The sequence below is a fragment of the Pteropus alecto genome, unplaced genomic scaffold, assembly GCF_000325575.1.
Source record: "Pteropus alecto unplaced genomic scaffold, ASM32557v1 scaffold40, whole genome shotgun sequence".
NCBI lineage: Eukaryota > Metazoa > Chordata > Mammalia > Chiroptera > Pteropodidae > Pteropus > Pteropus alecto.
The window spans coordinates 10,941,542-10,969,038 of record NW_006431919.1 but is presented as its reverse complement, the minus strand read 5'-3'; the positions used below and the strand labels follow the sequence as shown (position 1 = coordinate 10,969,038).

The following is a 27,497-nucleotide window of genomic DNA, read 5'->3' as shown; positions in this document are numbered from 1 at the left end:
ACTGTGTGGTTACTCCAGAGATCTGTAGAGAATGGATTGGGGAAGCGGCAGGGGTGCAATATTAGAAGATGAACTACAAGACAATTATTTATCAGTCCAGGTGAGTAATAAAGTAGGCTTAGACTAAGGAGGTGGCCATGGAAAGATATGAGATATTTTTGGAGACAGAACTTTAAAATTCCTGAAATGAATTAGATGTTGGAAAAAAAGGAGGAAAAAATGATCAAAGTTGACTCTAATATTTATGGAATGAGAAGCTAGGAAGATGCTGCTGACTGAGATAAAGAATAAGAGACTAGAAGTAGGAAGAGATAGAAGGAAGATCAAGAGTTGTTTAGACAAGTTAATATTAGATGATAGTGAGATATATACTTGATGTCAGGTAGGCAGTCGGATATAAGTACAAGAGCTGTAAAGAGAGGTGTAGTTTAAAGAAATAAATTTTAATGCTCTTAGCATACTGATGGTGAGTGAAGTCATAGAATGGCTAAAAACCTCCTAAGGCACTATTTTTCAAAGTGGCGAAAAGGAGAATCCTTTTACAGGGTTGAAACGAGAACTAAAAATTTTATATATGTACACACAAATATATACATATATATTTATATACTCCGACATAAAATTATAATTAAATATCTACATACAAATATTTTATGTGAATATATACATGACCTATAGGTTGTAATATATCACATGCAGGAACAGATCAGTAGGGAAGGAAGGTACTATCCAATGAATAGACACTAGGCAATTAATTATCCATATGGAAAAACGAAAATAAATTTGATCCCTATGTCACTATGCACAGATACAAATCAGTTTCAGGTGAAAAAGTGAAAAGTAAAACTTTGAAACTTTTAGAAGAGAAATAGGTGAATGTCTTTATGTTCTTGGGACAGAGTTTTTAAATGAGATGCAACAGTGTTCACATAATCTATAAATTTAACCACATTAAAATAAAAGGTATACTATTATATATCTAAATACCTATTTATGGTTGGTCGTTATGGAATTTAGAGTGATATCAGTAATTTTATTTGCATGATTGATTTGTTCATAATTTTCGCTAGTTAGCGAAATTTTCCCCTCCCTGTTCTCACTATGCTTGAGGGTGCAGTCTCCCGATAAAAATACCTTTCAAACTGAGCAGTAACTTCTCCAAGGTTTTGCACCATACTATTACACCTTTCCTGCAAAAGCAGGGTGGCCTGAGAGTGAGTAGCATTACTTTTCTCCAGTTCAGCTTCTTTCCTTAAAAAAAAAAAAAAAAAATTAATTTTCAAAAAGGAACAACTAAAATATAAAACTGCTAACTATAAATCATCACCTTAAGAAAGAGATTATTATTTACCTTTGACACTGGGTGTCAAAAGTGAATCCCAAATTTTCATGTATACAATAGCAACTGGATAGTTTAGATCCATAATTATGGCCTACATCTAATATCATGTTTATTTATGTGTGGCTTCATCTGATCTTTCTTTGCTCTTATTTTACTTTTGTTTTCATCTTTATTTACTTGTTTCTAAATTTCTCTTTTCTTATCATATGTATTTATGTAGGTACTTTAAACCTTTTTTGGAAGAAAGGGTGAAAAGACTCAAACAGAATCTTAGAAGCAGCAGCCAAGACTAAGGAATGTGAAAGATTACCAGTTAAAATATTCTTGGACCAAATGAAATTTAATTTTCTGCATGTAGACACTGAAGAAATACTAAGCACAGTTAAGAACACTTCATTTTAAAAGTCCTTTTGAAAAAAGTTACAGGAATATGTAGATTTACTTTGATTATATCAATAACCCACATAATAGATTTTTATTCAAAGACTGAACAACTTATTTAGTAGATTATTTTGTATAGACAGGATGGCTTTTAAGTCATCTTTACAAATATATACTACAAATCTCAGAGATTTTAAAAAAATAGTAGTATATATCATCTAAATGGTGATATAACATTTTAGATAAGCACATGAGCCTATGAGATTTTTTAAAAACATCTGAAACTAAAAACTATAAATAAGAAGCATTATTCACTTACAGAATAAGTTTGACACTGGGACAAGATAAACAACTGGTCAAATTCATTCTGTAATGAGTATGGGATTTAAAAAATAAACACACCGTAGCTAAAAGCAATCACTTAGTACTAAAAGATTTATAATATTCTCTTGCCTGCCCCCTAGAGGAATCACTTTCAACTCTCAGTTTTTCTCTTAAGCCTAAAATTTCCATACTGGAAGAGACCATAGAAACCATCTCATAAAACTCCTTTATATCTAATGAAACAGAAAATTAAATTGCTTAAGACGGTCTTGCTCAAAATCACATAACTAGTTAACAGACCTGGTAGTAAAATCCTTACCTCTTGACCTCTGGACCCAGTTCTTTGAGTTAGAATAAATGAATTTCAACTATTTTTTTTTGAAACTGACATCTACTCATCTTCTCACAGCCTATTCCCTGAGACTGGCTGCAATATAGAACAACCCCCCTTACATCTGGTACTTCTACTCAAAAAGCAGGCATAAATAAAACCTTGGTAATCTTTTTATTTATTTATTTTTAATCACTAATCACTAAAAGAAAAAAGAAAAGAGATTAATAACAAAAGTATCTGACAAGAGATAAAAATACAGTTGTGAGACATATCTCACATCTAGACCATGGTTCCTTGCTAGAAATTTTTTTTAGTAATAAAATCTCAAGGATTCAAATAATTATTTTATTTGTAATTTGAACCCAATAGTCAACCTAGATATTTAAACTTAAGTAAATGTAGTGGAGGACACATGTGATAAAAAGAATATGAAACTCAAGTTAAAAAAAAAGGATAAGATCTCAGTCTTTCTACTTTTAACGATAGTTATTTTTAATGTTTCTCAGTTGTTTTTTTCTCATTTTGCTTTTTCATTGTTACTTCTGAAGTATTTGTGCTCCCCCCAAAAATGTGATTAAAGGCATATACTACATAAACTGATGTACATATAGTCAAAAATGGAAATATTTTTTATTAAAGGATGGGATTCTTAGTTTTATTGGATTTTTTAAAATTCTGTTATTGCTGTAAAGCTAATGTCCAATAATTTCTAGAAAACATAAGAGTAGTCACAGAAACCCAAAATTTTTGGCATTTTTAAATTAAAACTTTTTCATTAAACTTTGGTCTTAAAGAAACGGCATGGTTTCTGACTTTGGCTGTCATACTTTTTTGTGTGTATATGCTATGCATGTGCTTTCCCTCTATGTATTTATTTCTTACTTGTAAAATAATTCCAACCTCACCCACTTGCATGATTGATAAGAGAATCCTGAGAGAATGTACTAGAAAATACTTCGTAAAATATGAAGTCAAATGTTAATATGAGGTCCTATTAATACAAACTCTTTTAGCTTTTCTTCTAGAAGTTTCAGTTCTTCAGCTCTAGCTTTCGTTTCCTCTTCCAGTTGCTTGACCAGCTTTTCAGCCTGTTCCTCCTTTTCTTGTAATTTATCTAGCTCATGCAGAGCTTGCTTTAATTCTTCCTCAAAGAGATTCCTCTCTTTAATCATTGCCTCTTGAAAAGAACAGAGCTTCTGCTGAAGACTAGAAGATAATTCCTATATCCAAATATAAAACCATATAGTCAGAAATGGAAATATTTTCTATTAAAGGATGGGATTCTTAGTTTTCAAAAGTTTTTTATAACTTAATAATTTGTGAGGTTTTATTAAAGACAGAAAAGAAAAACAGATAAAAAAAGAAATACAGATAATGAAGTATGAACACTAAATTCAATAACCTCAAGAAAATTTGAAAAAATATAAAAATATAAAGATATATACATATTTTTATTGAGATCATATCCTATACCTTGTTATCATTGTGGTAAACATTATTTCAATCTTTTTTCTATGCAACACACATACACAAAAACACACGTCTTATAAAACTAAAATCATATTCTACAACTGGTTTTTATAACATATTTTTTATCATATATTTTATAAAACACACGTCTTATAAAACTAAAATCATATTCTACAACTGGTTTTTACATATATTTATACAATATATAAAAAGAACTATGATTCCAATGTTATATAAACTATTTTAAAGTTAGATGAGTAAATACCAATGAATAAAGTTAATTACCATTGTAAAAAAAACTCTAACATTATAAAGTGAAAATTGCCTTTGACGATACCATATCCCAATCTTAATTTTCCCATTCCAGAGATATACACACACATATATATATATATGTATATATATAATTTATACACACACACACACACACATATACATGTATATCCTTTATCTTTTCTTGTACATATGTATTTTTTAATATAATATATACTGTGTATGTAAAGGTCATTAAAAAATCATAAAAATAGTTTTTGAGATCTTTTCAAGTCAGTATATATAGATCTAATTAATTCCTTTACTCGTCACTGGTTGCTCAACAATATAATATTTCACGTCAATGCATGTGAGTACCTGCTTTCCCAACTCTCAACAACGGTTTTTCACCAAATGTTTAAATCTGTGCCAATCTTATAAGTGGAAAAAAAAGCATTTCTATTTCTTTGTTTACTACTAAGGTAGAGCATCCATTAATGTTTATGGGCCATCTAAATTTCTACTTTTAAAATTTTCTATTTCCATCCTATGTTCATTTTTTTTTTTTACTACACTGACTTTTTTCTCATTGATATGTAAAATGTTCTTTATGTAACCTGGACTTTAAAAATTTGTCAGTTTTGTTTCTCATGTACTGAGACTCTCTTATACAACAGAATTGTAAATGCTTATGTAGTAATCTAAAATAAGAATGAGCTGGGAAAGGTTTTTAAACAATTTCCTTATTTTGCCTCCTCCATTCTTTGTAATTTTTTCACATTACTAATAACCCTGTGGTGAACATCATTGTAGATAAATCTGCAGCACAGCCACGATTATTTCCTCAGGATAAGATTCTAAAAATAGAACTGTTGGATGAAAAGATTTATACAATTTAAAGGTTTTCTGATCAAGGAGACATGTATGATAAAAACAAGCACTAGTTTTATTTGATATTGTAGTGAACTACCTTCTCTTGCTGCAGAAATAAATCAATCTGCAACTCTTTTTGTTGCAGCTTTTCGTGTTCTTGTTTTTCAAGAATAAACTTTTGCTTTAAGTTTTGCATTTCAGAATTTAGATTTTCTTCCCGTTCTCTACCTCTGTTGATGAGATCTTCTATAAAAAGGAAACATTAATTATGCTATAATTAGGTACTAATATTAACTTTGAAAAACTCATAATCCCATAATATTTCATTATAGATACGACTTTCAGCATGTTAACAAAGACCAAGTATTTTCAAAAGGGGAAAAAGAAAACTCTGAAGTTTGTATCATTACTATCTATGTCATATAATAAACATCCCAAACCAACTTCCATGTTTCCACCAATTTTAAATGGCCACCAAATGGGGAAGTTAAGAACTGCACAACTGTACATATTTTAATCAAGACAAGCAATATATTGAAATAAACAGGGAATGAACATTATAAAAGACAATAATTCTCCCATATAAAACAGAATTACGTTTGCTGTAGTTTATATAATTATTTTAAAACGTTATTTTAACATAGCTGTGCTTTTCTTAAATATTGTACGTAGTACTCATCTAAAGAAAGTAATACTATAAACACGAGAATACCTTTTTCTTTTTCAAGCAGGTGACATTTAGCAGTCAGGTCTTCTACTTGTTTAGACAATATAACATTTTCTTCAAGAGATTGCTTAAGGCTTAAAACTTCGTGATTCTTCTCTTTCAAATTTTCTTCTAACTGGGCAATATCTAGCTTGTATTTTTCCACTTGATCTGCTGTACAACTGCATTAAAACAAATTATTATGAAGAGCACATCTATTTAAGCATAGGGAAAATTAACTGAAAAGAGATGAAAATGATGTGTTCATATTTATCGCACTTCAACAAAACAAGGTCCAATTTCAAACTACTATTCATGTTACCTTATTTCTTCGATGTATTCTAAGAGTTTTTCTGTTTCGGATTTTTCATCAATCTTTTCTTTCTCTATCGAAACACTAAAAAAAAGTTACATATATTAATGCACACAATAATCACACATAACACTTACTCTGTACCAGATACTGTTGTTTCAGGCAGGCTAACTTGAGTACAAACTCTTAACCAGTCATTTATGTGACCTCTTAAGTTAACAATTTCATATATGCAAATAAGAGAGACTCAAGTTTTTTTTTTTAAGTGAGAAAACTTTCCAAATATATTGATAAAAGGACTATGATGATGAGAGTCATTATCAACAACACTCCAAGTGTTAGAAATGATCTTTTTTTTTTTGGCTTTCCCGGGTTCCCCGCCAATGACATATACAAAATAGCATTTTGTATGCCATAAAGCCTTTGTTTCAGGCTTCCTCATATTCAGTTACTTATGTGCTTACCTCCTCCAAACACCTTGATTTAAGAAATGGGCAAGAGATTTAAATACACACTTTACAAAAGGATATATAGGAATGGTTAATAAGCACATACAAATATGCTCAACACTAATAGCAATACATTAAATTCACAAATGCGATACTACTTCTCACCTACTAGAAGGGCTGAAATCACACTGACAACATTAAATATTGGTGAGGATGCGGAACAACTGGAACTATCATACACTGCTAAGAAGGTAGGGAAAATGGCACATCCATTTTGAGTTCTTGAAAATGTTATGCACATACTACCCTATGACCCAGGAATTCCACTCCTAGATATTTACTCAAGAGAAATAAAAACATATGTCTAAAAAAGGCATACACAGCAGTCTTATTCATAATAGTTTGAAATTAGAAACCCAAATATTGATCAACAGGAGAACAGTAAACAAATGAGGTACATTCATATACTGAAATGCTACTCAGAAATTAAAAGGAATGAATTATGATGCACACAACAGTACGAATGAATCTCAAAAAATTATATTCAACAAATTAAAAGGAATGAATTATGATGCACACAACAGTATGAATGAATCTCAAAAAAATTATGTTCAACAAAAGAAGCCACACACACACACATACACACACACACACACACACAACATGTGCGTGTGCACACACATGCATACACACACCACGCACACGCCACACACATACACACACACACACACACACAAACATGTGCGTATGCACACACACATCACGTACACACAAATGCCATGATAAATGTCCCACAAAAAGCCAGACGAATTTATGATGAGGGAAGTCAAAAAGTGGTTTCAGGATGAGAGCCACTGCAAGTGGAAGAGCAGGAAGAGGCACAAAGGAACTTTCTGAGGGGAAAGCAATGTTCTTTATCATGTTTGGGTGGTGGTTAATTAGGTATATACGATTATCAGAAGTCATCAGACTGAATACTTGTGATCTGTGCATTTTATTGCATGCAAATTACAGCTCAGTAATTAAAGGCTAGGATTGTGCATTAACCGCAACCTCCTATACCAGTGTTTCTCAGTTTTGGTCAGTTCTACCACCTCCATAAGCCTATACTATTAGAAAGATTATGAGGCCTTTCCTCATCACTGATACAGAAGATGTACAAAAGTAATAACATTCATACGTCTTTTCAGCATAAGATATTTGGGAATGATTAAGTCTCAATTGTCACTTCTGAAAAGAAATAGGGCAATTAGAGGAAGGCAATGAGATAAGTACTGAGGAAAGGTTAAAGTCTCAACAGACAGCAGCGAGGTGTGAGAGGTACATCAAGAACTGGTGACACGTAACACTATCTCCTTCCTTTCAGTCACTCACAGTTTCCCCTCAAGTTGTGCTATTTTCCCCTGAGACTCTTCCAGATTCTTCTGGGTGACCTGCAGTTTCACCTCCACGCCTTGCTGTTTAGCCATCACACTCTACACACAACAGAAATATGTTTTAGGAAATAAAAAATTGTTCAAATCCACAGATCCAGACACAGCAAACTAGCAAAGGTATCACTCACCCTCATTTTAGTTTCCCTTTTGTTTCTAAGTTTCATCAACTCGAGGCTCAGAATTCTCATATTCTTCTGGTTACCATCTTCAGAAAACTAAGTACAACGAACACGTAAAAGATTCAGAAATATTTTCTAAGTCATATATAAAAATCACTTAAATGTTGGTCATTCTACCAATTGTGGGGACTATTATTTGCCTATTATTCCTCTGGTAGAGAAAACGGCCTTTGAACAATGCCAGGATTACTGATTTCATACTAGTATCGTTCTCGTCCCTCCTTTTTCTTAATGTGACTTTCTGGTTTATTTTCGAAAGTAGCTTGGGTGGTCACTTACCTCTATATGCTAGAAAGTACATCTCCAGGCTCTAAAACAAGCTTCTTAGAAAAGATTTCGTAAAGGGTGTTTACTTAACAAAATGCATCTGAATTCCCTGGTCTGTGAAATATACAGACTACAGGGTTCATCCCAGGCCAGTGAAATCAGATTTTCCAGGGCTGGGCCCAGGAATCTACTCCATTCCTCATGCTTGAATCTCATGCACTCTAACTCCCTTTGTAAGCAAAGAGCCCAACACATTAACAGGAAGTGAATAAATGACTCTTATTAAACTGAACAGTGACTTACAGCCTCCTTCTACTTCTGTAAAAAGCAAGATGACCATATTGTCCTTTGATATCTATTAGTATATTAATATTGACAAACACAATTTATTGAACACATTTCTTCTTCAAAGTTATTCATTCCCCACTTCATTCCCAAAAAGATTTGAAATGAGAAGCTGATATTATGCTATTATTTATTTCAGAGAAAGATCTTTAAAGTGACTTCTAGATGTAAATTCTGCAGCTTTCATTAATGGCCTTATTATGGGGTTACTTTAAAGGAGGGTGAAAAAATGTCAGACGTTAAAACAAAAAACAACTTATTTGTTTATAAGTTCTTATGTATCAGGCACCATAGTAAGAAAGATACAATAATAATTCCTGTTGAAAGCAGCTTAATATTTAAGGTATATTTAGTAAAGGAAAAAAACTAAACCAAAGTCTAAAATTCCCAAACAACTAGTATAAGAGAAAAAAAACCACGTTTATTATTTATTCAATTATAAGGTTATTATGAGGTTCAAATACCTTAGATTTTAGTAGCTCATTGGTCCTAGATAGTTCGGTAAGCTGTTTTTCCAGTGTCGTGTTACTTGCAGAGAGAGACGTTTTTTCTCTCACAGCAGCGCTTAGCTTTGCTTCCACCTTTTCCAACTCAGCTTCCAGATCCTGTATCCGCTTGTCCTGAGCACCACGTTCCTGTACAAGGGCACGAATCTGGAGGATGGAAACGATGTGATAAATGAATGATTCACTGATACAATGCCAAAGTAACTAGCTGCTACTGATAATTGAAACATTGAAGTCCTTGAAAAATCTGATAGTGACATGATGCTCTTAGATATTCTAATTTCACTAGCTGTTTAATCAATCATATTTACTTTATGATACATCTTAAAAATCTGTAAGCATTTTAAGAATGAGGGATTTTAATTGCCATAAACTATTCAGTGTAATTAAACTTTTAAATCACTTTTAAGGTATTTCTACCTATAAGAGCTCTCATTTTCTCTAGTTCTAATTATATGAAATCAAATTACAGCTTAAAATGCTAAATATCTTTAAGAAGGTAGAATTAGAATTCTTGGTAGGAGGCTGTGGGCATCAGCAAGCCATCATTTCTGCTGCAATTACTAGATAAAAACAAAACCACATATTTGTCAACAGAAAATGTGGAAGCCAGAACACAATGAAATAACATGTTTAAAATGTAGAGGGGAGGGTAAAGGGGATCAAATATATGGTAGCTGAAGGGAACTGGACTTCGGGTGGTGAACACACAATAGAATATACAGATGTCAAATGATAATATACACCTGAAAATTATATGATTGTATTAACCAATGTTACTCCAATAAACTTAATAAATAATAATAATAATAAAATAAAATGTAGGAGGAAAACCTGTCAATATAAATTTCTATTCTCAATAAAAATATACTTCAAATATGAAGGTGACATACAAATGGTTTTGGAGAAGAAAAAATGCTGAGAGTATTTAGCAATAGTAGGCCTGTGCAACAAGAAACACTAGAGGAAGTTTTCAGGCTGAAGGAGAATGACCCCAGATGTTTACAGGATAGGCACTTTAAATATAAGGACATAGATAGATTGGCAATAAAGGGATCAAAGAGGAATTATTATGTAAATATTCAACAAAAGAACGCTGGTATGGCTATTTTAATGTCATATAAAGTACACTTTAAGGCAAAAAGTATTACTAGTGACAAAGAGGCAATTTTATTGTAAAAAGGTCATTTCGAGAGGAAGACATATTCTTAAATTTGTTGTTCACTTAATGTCATAACTTCAAAATATACAAAGAAAAAACTAATAGAATTAAAAAGAGAAATAGACTAATCCACAGTGTTGGAAATTTAAAAGTACCTCTCTCATTAAATAATAAGCAGAAATAAGTATCAGTACAGATAAAGATTTAAACAAAACTATTTAATCGACCTAAACTACTTGACATATACATATCACTATACCCAACGAGTGCGTATACATTTTTTTCGGTGCACATAAAACATTTACCAAAATAGACTGTTTGCTGGGTATAAAAGTTAAAGAGAGCATAGCTGTATTAAGTAACATGAAAAGTAATTTTTTTTACTCGTACTGACTTTATATTCATATAATCTCAGTATTTTAAGCCAACATTGCTTAATTAAAAATGTATCAAGCCCCACTTACAAATACAGTCATGACCTAGACACTAGAGAACAAACGAGCTTAAAGAATCCCTACCATAAGATTCTCTATGCTTATATTACTGTTATAACCACTGTTTATAGAATAGTTTTATATGGTAGAAAAAAAAAGACACTGAAATTATCTATATCACACTTTTTGTAGCTAAAGAAGCTTAAGTTCCATAAAAAGTGTTTATATACTCAAATACCTACACGGCCAAGTAGATAATATAGATAAGCAAAGAAGGCCAGGTGAAGACTGGAGAGCGAATGTGGCATCTAAAGGAGGCAGCCCTGCATAGCCCTGGCGGAGTTTTACCGTGGAGAGGAATGTGGAAGCAGTGTTGTCAGATCCAATTTTACAACAGAAGTCAAAAATCTGAATTTGTTTTTTACTTATAAATACTGATAAATAATTTGAGTTAAAAATAAACAAACAACAAATATTGTTGCACTTAAATAAATAAAATAGAGCTCTATTTTTTTCAAAAATCTCTATTCTAAAAGATTAATTAACTGATGCAAATCACCAGTTCCAATCTTGGCACTGCTACTCACCAGCTCTCTACCTGAGATTCACTTATTATGTCTCTAAGTATTAATCTCTATATCATAGGCATGTATCCTCAATAAAATGATAGCCAATATTATTTTAAAAAATCCAAAATGATCAGAGCAATCAAGGCAGAGATTTACAATGTAACCTTGACATATACTTGGTCCTAAGGCAATATTTAACTGTGATCAATAGAAAGTTTTAATATATCAAAAGAATATGTCCACAGGAGAGTCAGTAATAAAACGTGGAAAAGAAGATTGCCAGAAAAGCAAAGCTGGCAGTGACCAGCTTAGCCCTGCTTAGGGAAGTAAGTGGGTTTTTTAGGTCAGCTCTGCTCAATAAAGATTTTTGCCATGGTGGAAATGTCCTGTCCAAAATGATAGCCTCTCGCCACATGTGGCTACTGAGCACCTGAACTATGATTAGTGCAAGTGAAGAACTGAGTTCTTAAATTTATTTAATTACAATAGCCACATATAGCGAGTAGCTCTAGGTCATTCTATCCTTGAGGAAGGCATATAGTGATGGTGCAGAGGAATGCATCAGGTTAGTATAACTCCATCACAATCCAACTAACCTGATAGGATTTCATGCTTACTAAGCAATTATCTAGATAGTCACTGTTTTAATGTATAGAGTACCAGAAAAGTAAATGTAAATACTTTGTCTACACACAATATTAGTAAACCAGAAAACTGATTTTTAGTTATCATTTTTTTCATTAAGTAGGTTATCTTGAATCTGTCCCTTAGGATGCTAACAACTTGACTTTGCCAACACACCACACGGACGACCAGGCTCTGAAATATGGTATTCAAGCCGAGGAAAAATTACACTGTAGGCACTGGTCTGGATGGCATATTTGCCTTACTGTGTGCCTCTGCAAATGCAACAGAATCTCTGTCTCTTAACTCTCTGTAATTCCATTATACAGCACATTTATTTTTCAGTAAGTTGAAAGCATTGCTCACCTCTTTTTCTAGTATCTTCAAATCTTTATCATTCTTTTGAGATTCCTTCTGTTTAAAAGTTAAAGAACAGTGATAATCAAATTTAAGTGGCACAAATATCATAGCCAAATTTGATTTTTAGTTATTAGAAAAGATTAGGGGTTCCAAACAGTTAATTTCTATTGTAAACATTTCCCTGAGTCATTAAACATTTTGTAGCTGACTTATCTGGTAAATTAAAGAAAGGTTCTTTAAATCTCAAAATATTTCAGGTTTAAGTTCATCCTAATAGAGTAGGATTTTTTCTAACAAGTCCATTGAAAAGAACGGGTGGCATTTTGTGAATAGTTATTTTATGAATAAAGTTACAGCTTCTTTTTAATGTTAAAATGCAATACGTTTTAAATATTTAATTATACTATCTCAGAAAGAAAAGAATCTTACAAAGAGAAATCAACAAACTTAGATACCCAGAGAGAGGGGGAAAAAAATGCAAAAAATAAAAACTGAAATAGTACAAGCTCTGATTCTAATCTACTCATTGCCTTTATTCTAAATAAGACACAGTTTTCACACTACATCTTTTTATATCCAACAGCTTTTTTGAGACAATGACCAAAAACAGAATTTCTATTTTTTCCGTCTAAAAACAGAAGAAAATGCATAAACATCTTGAATGAAATCTGTTTTACATGTTTCAGAGTTGGAGTGGGGAGACATATCAGTCTCATGGTTGTTAATTTACCACCTAATGATATTTTCTATCAAGGAAAGGCTGTTATTTGGGGGTTTTACACAAACATCACACTTGTGTGTAATTTAGTTATCTAAGAAGGCTTGCAAATTTTATAATTCACAAATTCAGAACTGTTTCTCCAAGAAATTTGTCAAGAAATTGAGATCACTTTCTAAGAAAAGAGTGTCTATACATCAGTGCAACCAATAAAAATATAATGCAAACCATATGTTTTCAAATGTTTCAGTAGCCATACTTAAGAAGTAAATATTTTAATAATATCTTTTACTTAACCCAAAATATCAAAAATATTATTTCAACATGAAATTAATATAGAATTATTAGTGAGATATTTTATATTTTTTGTTCCAAGTCTTCAAAATTTGCTGTGTATTTTACACTCATAGCACATCTCAATTCAGATGCTACATTTTCATCAGAAATACCTATCCATATTTAGATTTTATAAAAAATACAGTTGAAAAAGTAGATTCGCATATCCAAGTTGTTCTGAAAACATTTAAGAGTTTTCCAACAACAGAATCAAGTATTAGTTTTAAATCTACATTAATTAAAATTAAATAACATTAACAATTTAGTTCTTTACTTTCAAGTGTTCAATAGCCACATGTGGCTGGCTAATCACTTCCTTATTGGACTACACAGCTCTACATTACAGAACAAGAGACTTAGTTGCAATTGCCAAATGAATGAACAAGTCTAAGCTTAATTGATGGCTTTGGTTTCCCAACTCTGTATCTTTTTCACATTAAAATATCAATTTACACAACTTGCTTTTATGAACTAATGGAGACAGTAATAGTAGGCTCTTACACAATAGTATGAAGCTATTAAGAATTTTAATCTCCCCACCACTCCTTGGCAGTTTCTGAATGGTAAACATCTTTTAGGCATTAGAATGTTTCTCCCCTTTTTCTTTACCAGGACTATCCTTCCCCACAAACAAATAAAAATGAAACAACTCAAATGATGGTAACTAACAAATCAAAGCATTACACAATTTTTAAAGGCTTACTAGGTATAATAAGACTTATTTAGATATATAAATGACTGAGAAGTGGAGACTATTGTGTAATTCCGAATTAAGGGCATATTTAAGCACAATATGTTTATTAATGACATAGGCAGAAAGGTAAAGCTTACTAGAGTCCTAATGATAATAAGTTTCATTAATTTATAGATATCTTTATAACCTTAATTTATACACTTAACCCATTCTAGTCAAATACAATACCTTTCAGAAATATTTTTAATGATACAGTTCATAAATTTCTTATATTCACAGGTAGAATATAAGAGCTCCTCACCTTTAATCCCAAAGTCTTAACTTTTCTTGCTGAAGCAGGCAAGGTAGTATCTTTGTCAACAGTAAAATTTTGTTGAGATTCTGCAGTAAATTGAACCACAGACAAAACACAATTTCAAAATTTCTTATTGCAACTATTAGTGAAACAAGGTAAAGTTATTCTTTTCTTGATTGCACATTTTCAAATAATTAGTTGGACAATATTTTTACACATCTAGCACATTTTTGATTTTCCTATTATTCCCAGGCAGGATAAGGTAATAAATAAAGGGGAACTACATATATATATGAGTGGCTTGCTTAATTTTCCTGGCTATATTATGATCCTCATAGTGTGATGATGAAAGCATTATTCTATAGTTGATCTTTTTCTAAATCCATCAAATACAAAAAATTAAATATAGCTGTAGCTTCACATTTTTGAGATACTATGGCATCTTTTAATTTATATACTGTTATTATAACTTTACAGCTTATGAGATCATATAACCATTATTTTATTTTGAGATCCATTACCTTTTTGTTTTTTAAATCTTTGTGATTTCTGAAATACTGGTCCTTTCAATACTTCTGAAGTTTTAACGTCATAAGCACCTGGAGATGGTGCACAACCTAGAGGAAACAAAGCATTAATGTCTCATCTAATGTTACTTATGATCTTAAGTTAAAAACATGCCATAGTAAAGTGAGTAATATAAATGAAAAATTGCCATTAATAAATTGTTTCCTTGTTTTTTCAACTGTAAAAATAGCACCCATTTGATATTATAAAGTAGGCCTCTCTATGAGGAATAATATCGTTATCACTCCAAAAGCCCTTTTTTCAACTGGGTCAAAGGAACATAGGCAACTGAGCAAAACAGCGAAGACAGTCTTGGGATGAACATCATGTAAGAACGAGAAACATAGCTTTCTTACTAAAAATTGACTATAAGAAATAAAATATTTGGAATCTACTCAGAGTTACTGACGTTAACTATCATCAGACTCTACAACTGAAGCAACTAAAAATTTGTAGACTTCAAGATTTAGCCTGGAATAAAAATTTACAGTGACAATCCATCTCTGGCTAATATCAACAAATTACAAGATTTATAAAGCTATAGACTAAATTTCTATGTTCTAGAAATTTATACTGTATAATCTCTCATGTGAGTAACCGGAGACCCAAACTGAACGCATTCTGGAGTGCTCATGGATAGCAGACTTGAGATCTGGCTCCCAGGACTGACAATAATAAAAATGTCATTAGCATAAAGCTTTAGTTGATTGGGAGTCATTAAATTTATACTATTCTCTGAAAAGTTATTTACTTCGGTCCAGAATTTCATGCAAATAAATAAGAACAGCAAAGAGTATGACCATTTTAAGCCAATTCCTACTGTCCCCTAAGTATTTTCCTAAATGTTTTCCAAACTATTAGCATAGCTTGACTAGCATTAAAACAAAAGCAAAAACAAAAACAAAACAATAGAAAATATCAGTGTGACTCAAGGGTAGCAAAGTTAAACATTGTTTTGTGGTACTTTTGTTTCAGTTTATATAAATATAAAAATATATTCCACATAGAAATATACAATTCATTTCTCACCTTGGGACACAACTAAAAAGTATTAAAGTTATTGCTTTCAATTCTAAGTGGCCATAAAAACATCAAGGATGGATTTAACTTTCCATTTCTCTACCTAAAACAATCATTATTTATATATACTGACACAAAGATTCCAATCCTGGGAGCTTTCAAACCAAAATGTGGTCAATAAGGGGTAGGGATAGTGGATTTGCAATCAAGAAAGTCTTAAAATGAAGTGTAGAATTCACTGGGGAATATAAGTAAAAACAGATTAGCAAAAAGCATTAATCTTGGCTAGCTCGATTTCTCTCACCGCACAACTGTCAACACCATGGGGTGAACAGCAAGGTGACAGGGGTTTCTCTAAAATCAGGTTGAGTGGCACACTTTAGAGCACCTATTTTACTGATGTGGAATAGGTGTTGGGGAGGCAATGGGAAGCATATCATATTTTAAAGCAAACAGGAGACTTCGAAGAAAGCCACCATCACTAGTGTAGGCTATGCCTTTTGGGGGAAGTTGGGGTGAGAAGATGATTAATTTCTTTTACTCTCTGCTTTTGGGGATGATTCTCTGGAAAAGTTTGAGAACCGTTCTAGATTTGGCAAAGCAGCCAGAAAAAAAGTGATATTGAATTCTAGTATTCTAGTTCATCATTAGGTCTATACTCTCAAGAGGGGGTAAAGACCAGCAAAAGATGGAATTGTGGACAGTAACTAAGCCAAATCATGCAAGTCGAGAACAGTTAAAACCCCATAATTAAACACTCCTTCCTAAAGACTGAAGAGTCAAATTTGATAGTTTAGGTATTTAGAGTCAAGAAGAACTAGGCTGAAATCCTGCCTGTACCCCTACCATCTGTTTGCGAGACCGGGGCACATGCTGTTTTCATGCTCTAGGTCTTTTCCTTACTAACACTTAAGAGTACATTATAGATACCACTTGTTAGAAATCAGGGGAAAGGCAATGTAAGACAACAGAAATGAGATAACTTGGGAGATATCACAAGCTTTCTGGAACAACTTATATTTTGATCAACCATGATCAGCTAACCCAAGCAGTTAACATTTGTATACAAACAAAGCATTTTATGTATTACATTAAATGATTCAAACTTCGAGACACTTTTATTTTCTATTTTTCCTACCTAGAATGGATAGTCTGCCTTCCATTTTGCAAGGCTAATCCTCACTTAGCCTTTAGATCTCAGCCTGACGTCACCTCTTCCAGTTGTCTCTGAATCCCCAAATCAGGTTAGAACCTCCATGCTATAAAAGCCTGTGCATAGCTTTCATATCACAGAACTTCTCACAATTTTGTATGGCTTATAATAATGTATTTATCCACTTTCCACATTAGGCAAAACTGCTTGGAGGTAGGGATTGTTTTAATCATGACTGTATCCTCAATATTTAGCTCAAGGTTGAGGTTAGTAGGATAGTAAAAAACAAACAGACAAACAAACAAAAAAACACAGAAGGTTAAGGTTATTGGGGATGTGACAATGGGAATAGGGCTTTATAATCAGCTATACCAGAGTTCAAATACAGCTTTGTCGGCCAATCAGTAGACATGACTATATGCCAGGTACTGTGAAGCCATAGGGAGAAGATGGTGAATAAGAATATTATACTCTCTCTTTTCCTGTCTAGCTTTAAGACACCTGGAAAGTTATTTCTATTTGAGGCTGATTTTTCATTCAGGAAACAAGAATGAAAAGTAGTATCTACTTCACAATATGGATGTTAGGGTTACTGGAGTAATATGAAAAATCACCACAGTGACACACACACACACACACAGCATCAAATAAATGGTAACTGTATTATTCCTGAAATTGTGAGCCTGAAATATTGTCATTGGTAAAGCCAGTTTATTATAAAGAAAAAAAAATTCTCCTTCAAAGCCACTCTGCTGGCAGAACTTAGGAGTAGGTTCTGAATATCTGGAAAATAATAAAATAATGTGGTTCTAGAATTTTTTAATTAGGAAAATAAGCCTGTGCTGATCCAATTTCTCACTTGGCTTTCTTTGTGAGTAGAGGGGGTTCGCATTTCCATTTGCATGTTGTCTGACAGGAATTAAACATGTAATGAGTGATCATTAAATAGTGCATATTATAATCAACAAAACATGGGCTTTGTGTTCAGCTCTACCACTTACCAGCTGCTTAATACAGTTACAAAATCCCTTAGCTTCCTCTTCTGCAAAATAAGGACAATACCAGTACCTTCTTTATTTGACTTGGAAAAAATAAACCAGAACTAGTAGGAAAAACTTTAGCACAGTCCCTGCACACGGCATCTACTAAATGATGAGTGCCTTACCAACCACATCCAAGGGTTCCCAATTATTGTGCTCATGCACTGCAATGGTTAAGAGCACGGGATGAATTCATGGAGGCCTGGTTTCACACCCCAGCTTTGCCAGTTTGGTTGTGTGACACTGAGGAAATCTAAGTCACAGTCTTTTTACCAATAAAATAATGAATGAAATAATGAATAATGGGATTACCTCTTGGGGATGTTGAGGAATTTAAAAAGACCTAATAACCTATGTAAAGATGTGCTATGGTATCTGTAGTACCGTCAACATCAGCTGTCACTACTTTACAGTGTTTTCAATAAGTGCTACTGCCATAATTTTACACCCATTAACTGCCTTTGCTAATCTTCCGAATTCTCTTTTGCCCGAAACATCCAAAAATAAATCCACAAGTACAGACAGAAAACAATGGTCAAATGCTTTTTATCAATGAGGTCGTCCGTACTTGATCATTAAACTAGCTATCAATGGTTCCTCATTCTCATTCCTTCTCTCTGCTTTAGTTTCTACACGGCAGTAATTGTTTATTGGCTGTATTCTTCAACTGAACTTAAGCTCCGTGGGACAAGGACTTTGCTTTGCTCACTACTGTATCGTTACCATCCTAAATAGTGCTTGTCATGTAGTAAATGCTTAGTATTTATTTCAGAAAAAAAAAAAAAGATTCGAATGAACAAACCCCATAACAGCCCTAAATTTGCCTATTTGCCTTTGATAAAGAGAACCAAGAGGGCAAGGGACGTTAAGAGCAACTCCCGTCCCCCAGTTCCTTTCCCCATACGCACCAGAAGGGTCATTGAATCTTTTCAGGGGCGCCTTAGGAAAAGACATGCTGACGACCAACTCCGCAAACCAAAGGTCGCTAGCGTTCCTCGGAAACTTCCTGGTGCGAATTTTAGCCTACTAGCTTCAAATTCAAATCTCCTGCTCATTCCCCTCCACACTGACGTTAGCCAATGGGAAAACCAAAACCCTGGGCACACCAATCCTGGCAAGGAACCCGCAAAGAGCATGCGCACTCAGCTCTCACTGTGTCCAATTAGGTGGCCTGTGAGTTTGGGCTATCGGCCAATAGGAGACTATTACTGTCACCTCCCTCACCCTCTGTACCCAATCACTTCGGGCGTTACTCAACTGTAACCTACGCGCTAGCAGCATTTGCGCAAACGCACTTCATAGCTAAGTTTTTAAGTCCGTCTGTGGCATCATATAGGTGATGGTGCAATGAGTTCCAGCCTCACTGGTTCCAACCCTATCCCACCATTCCTTGGATGTAACCTTTTCTGGATTTCGGTTTTCTCAGCCTGGGTCTTGCCGGTGTCCTAAATGGCCGTTGGAAGGGAAAAACAAAATCACGCTGAGACAGCCGCTTGCACCCCTGCGCATGGGCAGTGTGACCCGAGGGGCGGGGCTGGGGCTGGGGCGGGGCATGATGTGGCGCTTCGGGGCTTGAGCTCAGCTTGCTACGGGCGGCTGCCACGGCAGATTCCGGCAGTATGTCGGCCCCGTTCGAGGAGCGCAGTGGGGTAGTTCCGTGCGGGACGCCGTGGGGCCAGTGGTACCAGACTTTGGAGGAGGTGTTCATTGAAGTTCAGGTGCCGCCAGGCACTCGCGCCCAGGATATCCAGTGCGGCCTGCAGAGCAGGCATGTGGCGCTGGCGGTGGGTGGCCGCGAAATCCTCAAGGTAGCGGCCGATCGGGGCGGGTGCTCAGTTTCTCCTTGTCTCCCTAAATCCCCGTGTCCTAAGGTTCATGGTTTCCGTAGAAAGACAGTTTGTTGGATGGCCGTTTGACTTTTCTGGCTGGCCGAAAGAGCCATAAAATTGGCCTGGTTTTGGTCTGGTCGGAGCCGGTCCTGAATTAACGTGGAAATTCGAGCTCATTTTCCTGGCTTTATTTCTAAAACGAATGAAGCTGCTTTTGTTCCTCTGCAGGTCTCCAGCTGAGAACAACTTAACTAGATCGTCAAAAAGACATATTTATCTTACGTATACTTTCTTCCAGGCTCTGCACTAAGTGCTGGGAGAATAGCGGAGAATGAGACGGATAAGGTTCCGGCACTCAGAGAGGTTATGTTCTTGTAGGGAGGCGTAATACCACTAAAATGAAAGATATTTAGGCAGTTATAAGAAAGTAAAGGAGAAAATAAAGAATAAAGACATTGGGATGAGGATTCATGAATGATGCCATGTGATTGTTGGACACAGCGAGATCTAAATATTAGAAAAAGTCTGCATGTTTCTGGTGAGGTTAAGTAGATAGTAAAGAAGTGTGTGAGAAAAATAATACCCCTTTTATTCTCACCAATGCTTTTTGGATCTGGGATTCATTTTGTTAAACGTTATAGTTAAAGTTGAAGTTAAATTCCTTTCTTAGATTAGATGCCCAAGATGTTTGATGGCAGTGTAGTGTAGTGGTGAAGGGAACTGCTTGGTGGAATACCTGGCTCTCCCATTTTTCTAGTTTTGTAACTTTGGGCAAGAGATTATTCAGTGTCTCTAAGCTTTCATCCAAAAAGTGCAGTAATTATAGTACCCTTTTAGGATCGTTTTGAGCATAACATGGTATCCGTGTAAATGAAGAGTTTAGAGTAGTGCCTGGTATGTAATAAGCGCGCACTCCTAGTTAGCTATTATTATTTTATATAGGAGTGCTTTGAGTGCCTTAGAGAAAAGAAAGATTCATATGAAAGACATTGATTTATTTCAACTTGGGTGTTAATGACCTTTCTGAATAGATGTGCAATTCACAGTTGCCTGAATAGTAGTTCACACTTACAATTCAAATTTACTTTAATAATTCCAATAACTTGGGAATTTAGCAGAAACTCTTAAATCTAAGAGTTTGGGTGTACATTTAGACCAGTAAGATTTGCCCCCCGCCCCCCACAAATATTGACATGAAAAAAATGGGTTTCTTTTTTTTATGTGACATTTTCATTTCATAAAACTTAAATTTGACAAGTAACAACAAATCAAAATGGATTTGAGCAGATGCATTCTCTTTTAAACTTACATTTCATTTACTTCTTAAAACAAGTTTCTGAATAATCATGCACAGCTAATCTGACATCAGGTCTACAGTATGTGCTTAATTCTTTTTTTTTAATGCCAAATCACCCAACAAATAGATTAAAAGTTTTTTAAAGTTTATTTTAAAAGACATTTTTTCTTAATTTTATCAGGAGAGCTTTTGTAATTCATTTTAATTGATAAAGCATTTCAGATATTAAATTTTATATTTGGCTCATCAGTGATCAGTAGTATTTCTTCATCTTCTAAAAATGAAGGAGCTCCGATCTTTCTTTAGAGAGCCATGTGTTCTTTCTCATAAAAACATTCTAGGCATTGTAATTGAGGTTACTTTTTACTCACTAGGAGGAAACTTGGGGTTGAGCACCTATAAATGTGTTGAAATGCTATAAAATTGTATCTCCCTATTCTAACCAAATTAGACAATCATATGTGGGTTGGATAGAAATTAAGTAAGTCTTAAATCATAAAAGCTGTATAAAAATTAATGAAATTTCTGTATTTTTAGTAACTTATATGTTTGTTTTTCAGGGAAAACTCTTTGATTCTACAATAGCTGATGAGGGAACGTGGACTTTGGGTAAGGGTAATCTATTGTAAATCTTAGAATCTTTTTAAAAAATAATTTTGTCTTAGACCTTTTCCCTGCTGTAGTAGTTCCTTTGTCTTTGCAGCTTTGGAAAAATTCAATCAATATAGACTTGCATAGAGTAATAGAAATGTTTTGAAAACAATTATATGTCAAAATTACCTACTGGTTTTTGAAAATATAAAATTTAATGATGAACTCTAATTTCTTTGTGATTGTTGTTTGTTTAGAGGACAGAAAAATGGTTCGTATTGTTCTTACAAAGACAAAGAGAGATGCAGCAAATTGTTGGACTTCTCTTCTAGAATCTGAATATGCAGCTGATCCTTGGGTGCAAGACCAAATGCAGAGAAAACTTACATTAGAAAGATTCCAAAAAGAAGTAAGTCAGATAAGTGTATGACTATATGTAGCTAAACATCTTAAAATTATAGAATAATAATCATTTGAAATTTAAACTCAAATGTGGTTATAAAAAATTACAAAAATTCTGTAGAGGACTTTTTTTAAGCTAAATGGTTAGAAAAATGGCCATTCTGTGTGTAGATTTGATTCTTTTTTTAATTTTCTTGAGAAGAATTTGTACTATAACGATTTCTAAGTTTAAATTTATTTAATGTACATCAGTAATGTATGAATAAACTCATAAAAATTCAATCAATATAGATTTACATAGTGTAAAAAAGTGAAAGGCCCTTTCATCAACATCTCTGCGTTCCATGCCTCTGTCTCATCAGCATATTGGCTTGTTTTGTTTTTAGCGTAAATGAAGAATCACACTGTGTATTGTTCATGTTACTTTTTAAATAATATGTCTTAGGTCTCTTTCTCTACTAAAACCTATAGATAAAACTCACTTATTTTAGCTTCTTTGGGGTGTTTTCTAGTTTGAATGTATTTTAATAATTTAGCTATTCCTCTTTGATAAGATTTAGATTTCTCCATTTGTGTCTACTATTTAAACCAAAGTTTGTGCTTTCATCTCTGTGAAACTATTCAGACATTTCTTTAAAATAGATATCGAGGAGAAGAATTACTGGATCAAAACACTGTTAAAGTTTTCATGGATAATTTCAATCTATGTGATGACTCCCAAATGTATATCTCTAGCCTAGACTTTTCTTCTATATTTTGGACTCACCTGTCTAGCCGCCCTTTTAATATCTCCTCTTGGCTAACAGACATATTAAACTTAGCATGTCCAACATAAACTCCCTAACATCCCTCCCTATTTGTTCTACCTCTCACCTTATCTCATTTGAAGGAAACTAGTTGTTCAGACCAAAAAAAAGTTGGGGAATCATCCTTCTTTCCTGTCTGTCTGTCTCACCCTATCCATTTTGTCAGGAAGCGTTTCTGGTACTACCTTCCAAATATATTTAGAATTTTGCCATTTAACACCAACTCCGCTACCACTCTGATGACTACCTCTAACATCGTCTAGATTACCTGTAATTCTTTTCTTCACTTCTACCGTTGTCTTTTCAAAATAGCAGTTAGCACAGTCTTCTAAAACACAAGTCAGATTACATCATTTCTCTTCTTACAACTCCTTCACTGTGGTAAAAGACAAGGTTTTTTATAAGGCTCTATCTGATCTGGTCTTTCATGGTCTCTCTGACCTCCTGTCTTATCTCTCTCAGTCATTCTGCTCTAGCCATACAGGCCTTTTTGCCATTTCTTAAACATGTCAGGCCAGTCCTTTTCTGTCCTTGACTGCAATACTCTTTTCCCAGAGCTTGGCTAATTTCTTCACTGTTTTCAAGTCATTGCTCAATGAGCATTCTTTGAACTTTGATCATCCTGTTTAAATACTGTACTGTCTTCATTTCCCTTATTTTGCCCTACTTTTCTCTTTTTTCTTTCGAACTTAGCCAACTTTTAACATATTAGCTACCAACTTTTAATACACTGGGTAAGGGGCCATGGGTCAAACTATGGCCCATGGGCCAAATCCAGCCCCCTGCCTGTTTTTGAGGTAAAGTTCTATCTACTTTAACACAGTTATGCTCATTTGTTTGTGTGTTGTCTTTCATATAGCAACAGCAGAATTGAATAGTTATGGTAGAGACTATATGGTCTTCAAATCCTAAAATATTTACCACTTGGTTCTTCACAAAAAAGTTTGCTGACTCTTGCAGAAGATAATTTAATGGTTTATCCTGAGTGAGCTCCTGATAGAATGTAAGCTTCACCAAAGTTGAGATCTTCGCTCAATCTTGAATTTTACATGCCTCTAATGATGTCTTCTAAACAGTAGGAACTCAATAAATGAAATGCCCTTCAGAAAAACTAAGACCTTGAGGTAGTGCTTACTTCATAGGATTGTTATGAAAATTTAATATACTATTACAAATGTAGAGCTTTTAGAACCCAGTCTGACATAAGGTCTCAAAAATGCTAGTGATTTTAATCACTAGCTATTGATATTAAAATATGCCTTTGCCCATAGACTTGTGCACATTATAGTACACACAGTGATCTTCTAAATATTTGTAAGTCTGAAAATTGGAAAATACTTCATAGTTTTAAGTTCCATTTTGGTGAACAGTGATGTTTGGTATCTTTTTATGTGTTTATTGGCCATTTCGAGTTCTTTTTGTGTCACTTGCCATTTTCATATTACCATTTTCTTTTTGAGTTACTTATATATTTCCTTACGTTTTATCAAAAATTTTTTGTATATCTTTTAGAATCCTGGTTTTGACTTCAGTGGAGCAGAAATCTCAGGAAACTATACTAAAGGTGGACCAGATTTCTCAAATCTTGAGAAATAACCTCTTTTTTTGCTGCATGCTATGGATCCTAGTGGATGTTGCCAGCTTGGTCAAAAGAACAGATTATGTGGTGGAGGAAAAATGTGGATGCCGACAGTTAACAGATTGCAAAATATATTTAATTATGGTTCTAAAAATTGCATTCAAATATGTTTTACATAGGACACATCTTAAATACTGTGGGGATTATTCTATTGATATATGGTAACTTAATTGAACTTGTTTTTGCTCAGCATGAAGTTTTATATGCTGCATTTTACTAATTTCATATTTAACCTGTATTTTTAATACAGAAAAAAATATTAGGGTATAAATCATGTGACTGACGGGGTGCCTTCAGGGAAAATGAAGTTTTTTTTTTTTCCCAATAAGTGTGATGCAGGAATAATGTTCAATAAACTTTTCTAAATAGGAATTGTGTACCCCTTTGTCCAAGTATACTAGTTCACACACAGAAATTATATTACTGAAAAAATTTTTTAAGAAAGGAAAAAAACAATCCACAAATACATTCTGAGTAAGTTAATTTTGAGTTAATTAAAGTTTCTGAATTAGTATATTATTTCTTGAGAGATGACTTTATGTCAAAAAATTGAAAAATAATTAAAAACCTAACAGTAGTAATGGATTTAATACAAAAGAGATTTGGTGAGGTGAATGTGGTTATTGGGTGAGTTCCATCATTAGTGACAGAAAACAAATTATGGTCAGTGATTATAAGTAAAGAACAGTCATTTTGATCTTCAGTGATCCAGACATATAGGTAAGAAATTTTACTTCATCTTTTTCACATCCTTTCTAATTAAAAAAATATATATATTGTAAACAATCTCCGATATATAGAGAAGTTACAAGTAAAGTACACAGAATTTTTTTTCCTGAACCGTTTGTGTGTAAGTTTATGGCATGATGCCCCATCTCATCTGAGTACCTTAGTGTGTATTTCTTTGAAAGGACATGCTCTTACATGACTACAGTGCAACCATTAAAACCAGAAAATAAGCATTGACACATTTTGGCCATCTAATCCTCAGACCCTTATTCCATTCAGATTTAATTGATTGTCCAAATAATGTCTTTTACAGTAAAGGGTCCAATGAGAATTGTGCCTTTCCTGTAGATGTCACATGTCTTTAGAACAAGTCTTTATTTTTTCCTGACAAAACCCTTGGCACTTCTGAAGATTACAGGCTAGTTTTGTACATCCCTCATTTTGAGTTTTGTCTGATATTTCTTCATGATTAGATTCAGGTTATGCATCTTTGGCAAGAATGTTAAACAAGATGCTTCTTATTCCATCCGGTCATGAGTTAATAATTTCATTTTGTCCTTTTGTTGATGGTATTTACTTTAGATCACTGATTAAGTGGTGTCTGCCAGTCTTCTCCATTGTAAAGCCACTCTTTAGGTTTATTTTGTGGAAGGTAGTTTCAAAGTACTGCCTTGTTTCTCATCAAATTTTCATTTTATGTCTTTATAGACTCATGATTTTCTACTTTATCTGTTGGGTTAAATCAATTATTCCCATTACTTTGGTGCTCAAGAATTTTCTAGGTTTGGCCAGTAGAAGACCATTCTAGGTGGCTTCTATATCCTTTTGACATGTCTGCATCATTATTTGAGCAATTTCTTACTCTCTGGCACACGATATACCAGGCTTATGCTTTTTCTGCCCTAGTCCAAGAATCAGCCATTTTTCGAAGGAGTTCTGGTTCTCTTTAGTGAAAAATATTTTTTTTAGAAGTCAAGATCTGTATGCTAGTGAGCAATTCCTGATGATGTGTGTATATAATGTATACATTTACATTTAGATTTTTATATATACATCAAAAACCATGCATTTGCACATAAAATTCCATTTTTAATCTCATGAGATTCATTTTTGTTTTCTCCCTTTCTATGTTTATAACTCTTTTCAACAACAGTAAGAAACCTTATTCCTATTATCCTTAATAAATTTGGTTCCCTGTTCGAGGCCATCCCCCTACATGAATGCCTTCGTCACTGTCTTCAGGCTCCAATGCCCTCTGCCAAGCAGGAATATCCTTCTCACCTGTCTTGAACCCTAACACCCCACTGTGAGCCACTGTAGCCCAGCCACACCATTTGTCAAGATGCCTGTCTTGTTCATGTTATCTAATAACTTTAGAAATGAATTGTTGGGGAAGAGGCTTTTTTCTTTTAATTGACTTCTCGTGTTGACGTTTTAAAAAATTATATTTTGAATAAACATACAGTAAAATTAACTTAATAGTTTTGTAAATTTTAACATACGTAGAGTTGTGTTAGCTCCAAAATTAAATTGAACAGGTGAGTCAGCACAAAAATTCTTTCATGTGAGATTTGGCTTTTCAAGAATTCCATATAAATAGAATCATATGTAATCTTTTTTAAAATCAGTTTTATTGTGATATAATTCACATACCATACATTTCACCCATTTAATATGTATTAATTCAGTGGTTTTTAGTATAGTCACGTGTATTCAACCATTACCATAGTCTTCATTTTCATTACCTCAAAAAGAAACCCCATACCTTTTAGCTATCGTCCGCCCCCCATTTCCCGCCCCAAGCAACCACTGATTTACTTTTCGTCTCATAAATTTCTCTGTTCTGGGCATTTCATATACATGGAATAATAATATGTGGTCTTTGTTTACTGGCTTCTTTCACAATATATATTTTAGAGGTTGTTCCATGTTATGTGCCAGTACTTCATTCTTTTTGTATGTATGGCTAAATAATCTTGTGTGACTAGCACACATTGTTTATCCGTTTGTCAGTTGATAGACATTTAGGAGGTTTCCACCTTTTGGCTATTATGA

At 33.7% G+C, this 27,497-nt stretch overlaps 2 protein-coding genes across 5 annotated transcripts in view; one reads left to right on the top strand and one right to left on the bottom strand.

Moving 5' to 3' along the window:
• HMMR (hyaluronan mediated motility receptor) overlaps positions 1-19,280 on the bottom strand; it is a 28,355-nt gene extending 9,075 nt beyond the window's left edge. Inside the window, exons 1-12 of one of the 3 annotated variants that reach the window (XM_006906582.3) lie at positions 19,058-19,280; positions 14,891-14,986; positions 14,376-14,455; positions 12,333-12,380; positions 9,136-9,324; positions 8,009-8,095; positions 7,819-7,919; positions 6,005-6,079; positions 5,689-5,864; positions 5,074-5,222; positions 3,387-3,601; positions 1,135-1,251 (exon numbers count right to left, since the gene is read on the bottom strand). In XM_006906582.3, the coding sequence (XP_006906644.2) occupies positions 1,135-1,251; positions 3,387-3,601; positions 5,074-5,222; positions 5,689-5,864; positions 6,005-6,079; positions 7,819-7,919; positions 8,009-8,095; positions 9,136-9,324; positions 12,333-12,380; positions 14,376-14,455; positions 14,891-14,986; positions 19,058-19,103 (1,379 nt within the window). In that variant the 5' untranslated portion in view covers positions 19,104-19,280. The remainder of the gene's footprint in view (positions 1-1,134; positions 1,252-3,386; positions 3,602-5,073; positions 5,223-5,688; positions 5,865-6,004; positions 6,080-7,818; positions 7,920-8,008; positions 8,096-9,135; positions 9,325-12,332; positions 12,381-14,375; positions 14,456-14,890; positions 14,987-19,057) is intronic. The other 2 variants (XM_025043072.1, XM_015585252.2) reach the window with 2 other exon arrangements.
• A 405-nt stretch (positions 19,281-19,685) lies between these two features.
• On the top strand, positions 19,686-25,314 carry NUDCD2 (NudC domain containing 2). Of its 2 annotated transcripts, none has more exons than XM_015585253.2 (4): positions 19,686-19,957; positions 21,836-21,884; positions 22,199-22,275; positions 24,587-25,314. In XM_015585253.2, exons 1-4 carry the CDS (start codon positions 19,769-19,771, stop codon positions 24,668-24,670), a joined length of 399 nt encoding a protein of 132 aa, XP_015440739.1. In that variant the 5' UTR covers positions 19,686-19,768; the 3' UTR covers positions 24,671-25,314. The 2 variants fall into 2 exon arrangements, with proteins under 2 accessions (XP_015440739.1, XP_006906554.1); XM_006906492.3 differs by having other exon boundaries at positions 19,688-19,957; positions 22,124-22,275.
• The last annotated feature ends 2,183 nt before the right edge of the window (positions 25,315-27,497 follow it).

Bases quoted from the DNA above. Each gene is read 5' to 3' on its own strand.
- NUDCD2 (XM_006906492.3), top strand. From the start codon at position 19,769: ATGTCGGCCCCGTTCGAGGAGCGCAGTGGGGTAGTTCCGTGCGGGACG. The intron at 21,885-22,123 runs GTAAGGGTAATC...TTGTTTGTTTAG, and splicing joins TGAGGGAACGTGGACTTTGG to AGGACAGAAAAATGGTTCGT. The intron at 22,276-24,586 runs GTAAGTCAGATA...TATATCTTTTAG, and splicing joins TAGAAAGATTCCAAAAAGAA to AATCCTGGTTTTGACTTCAG.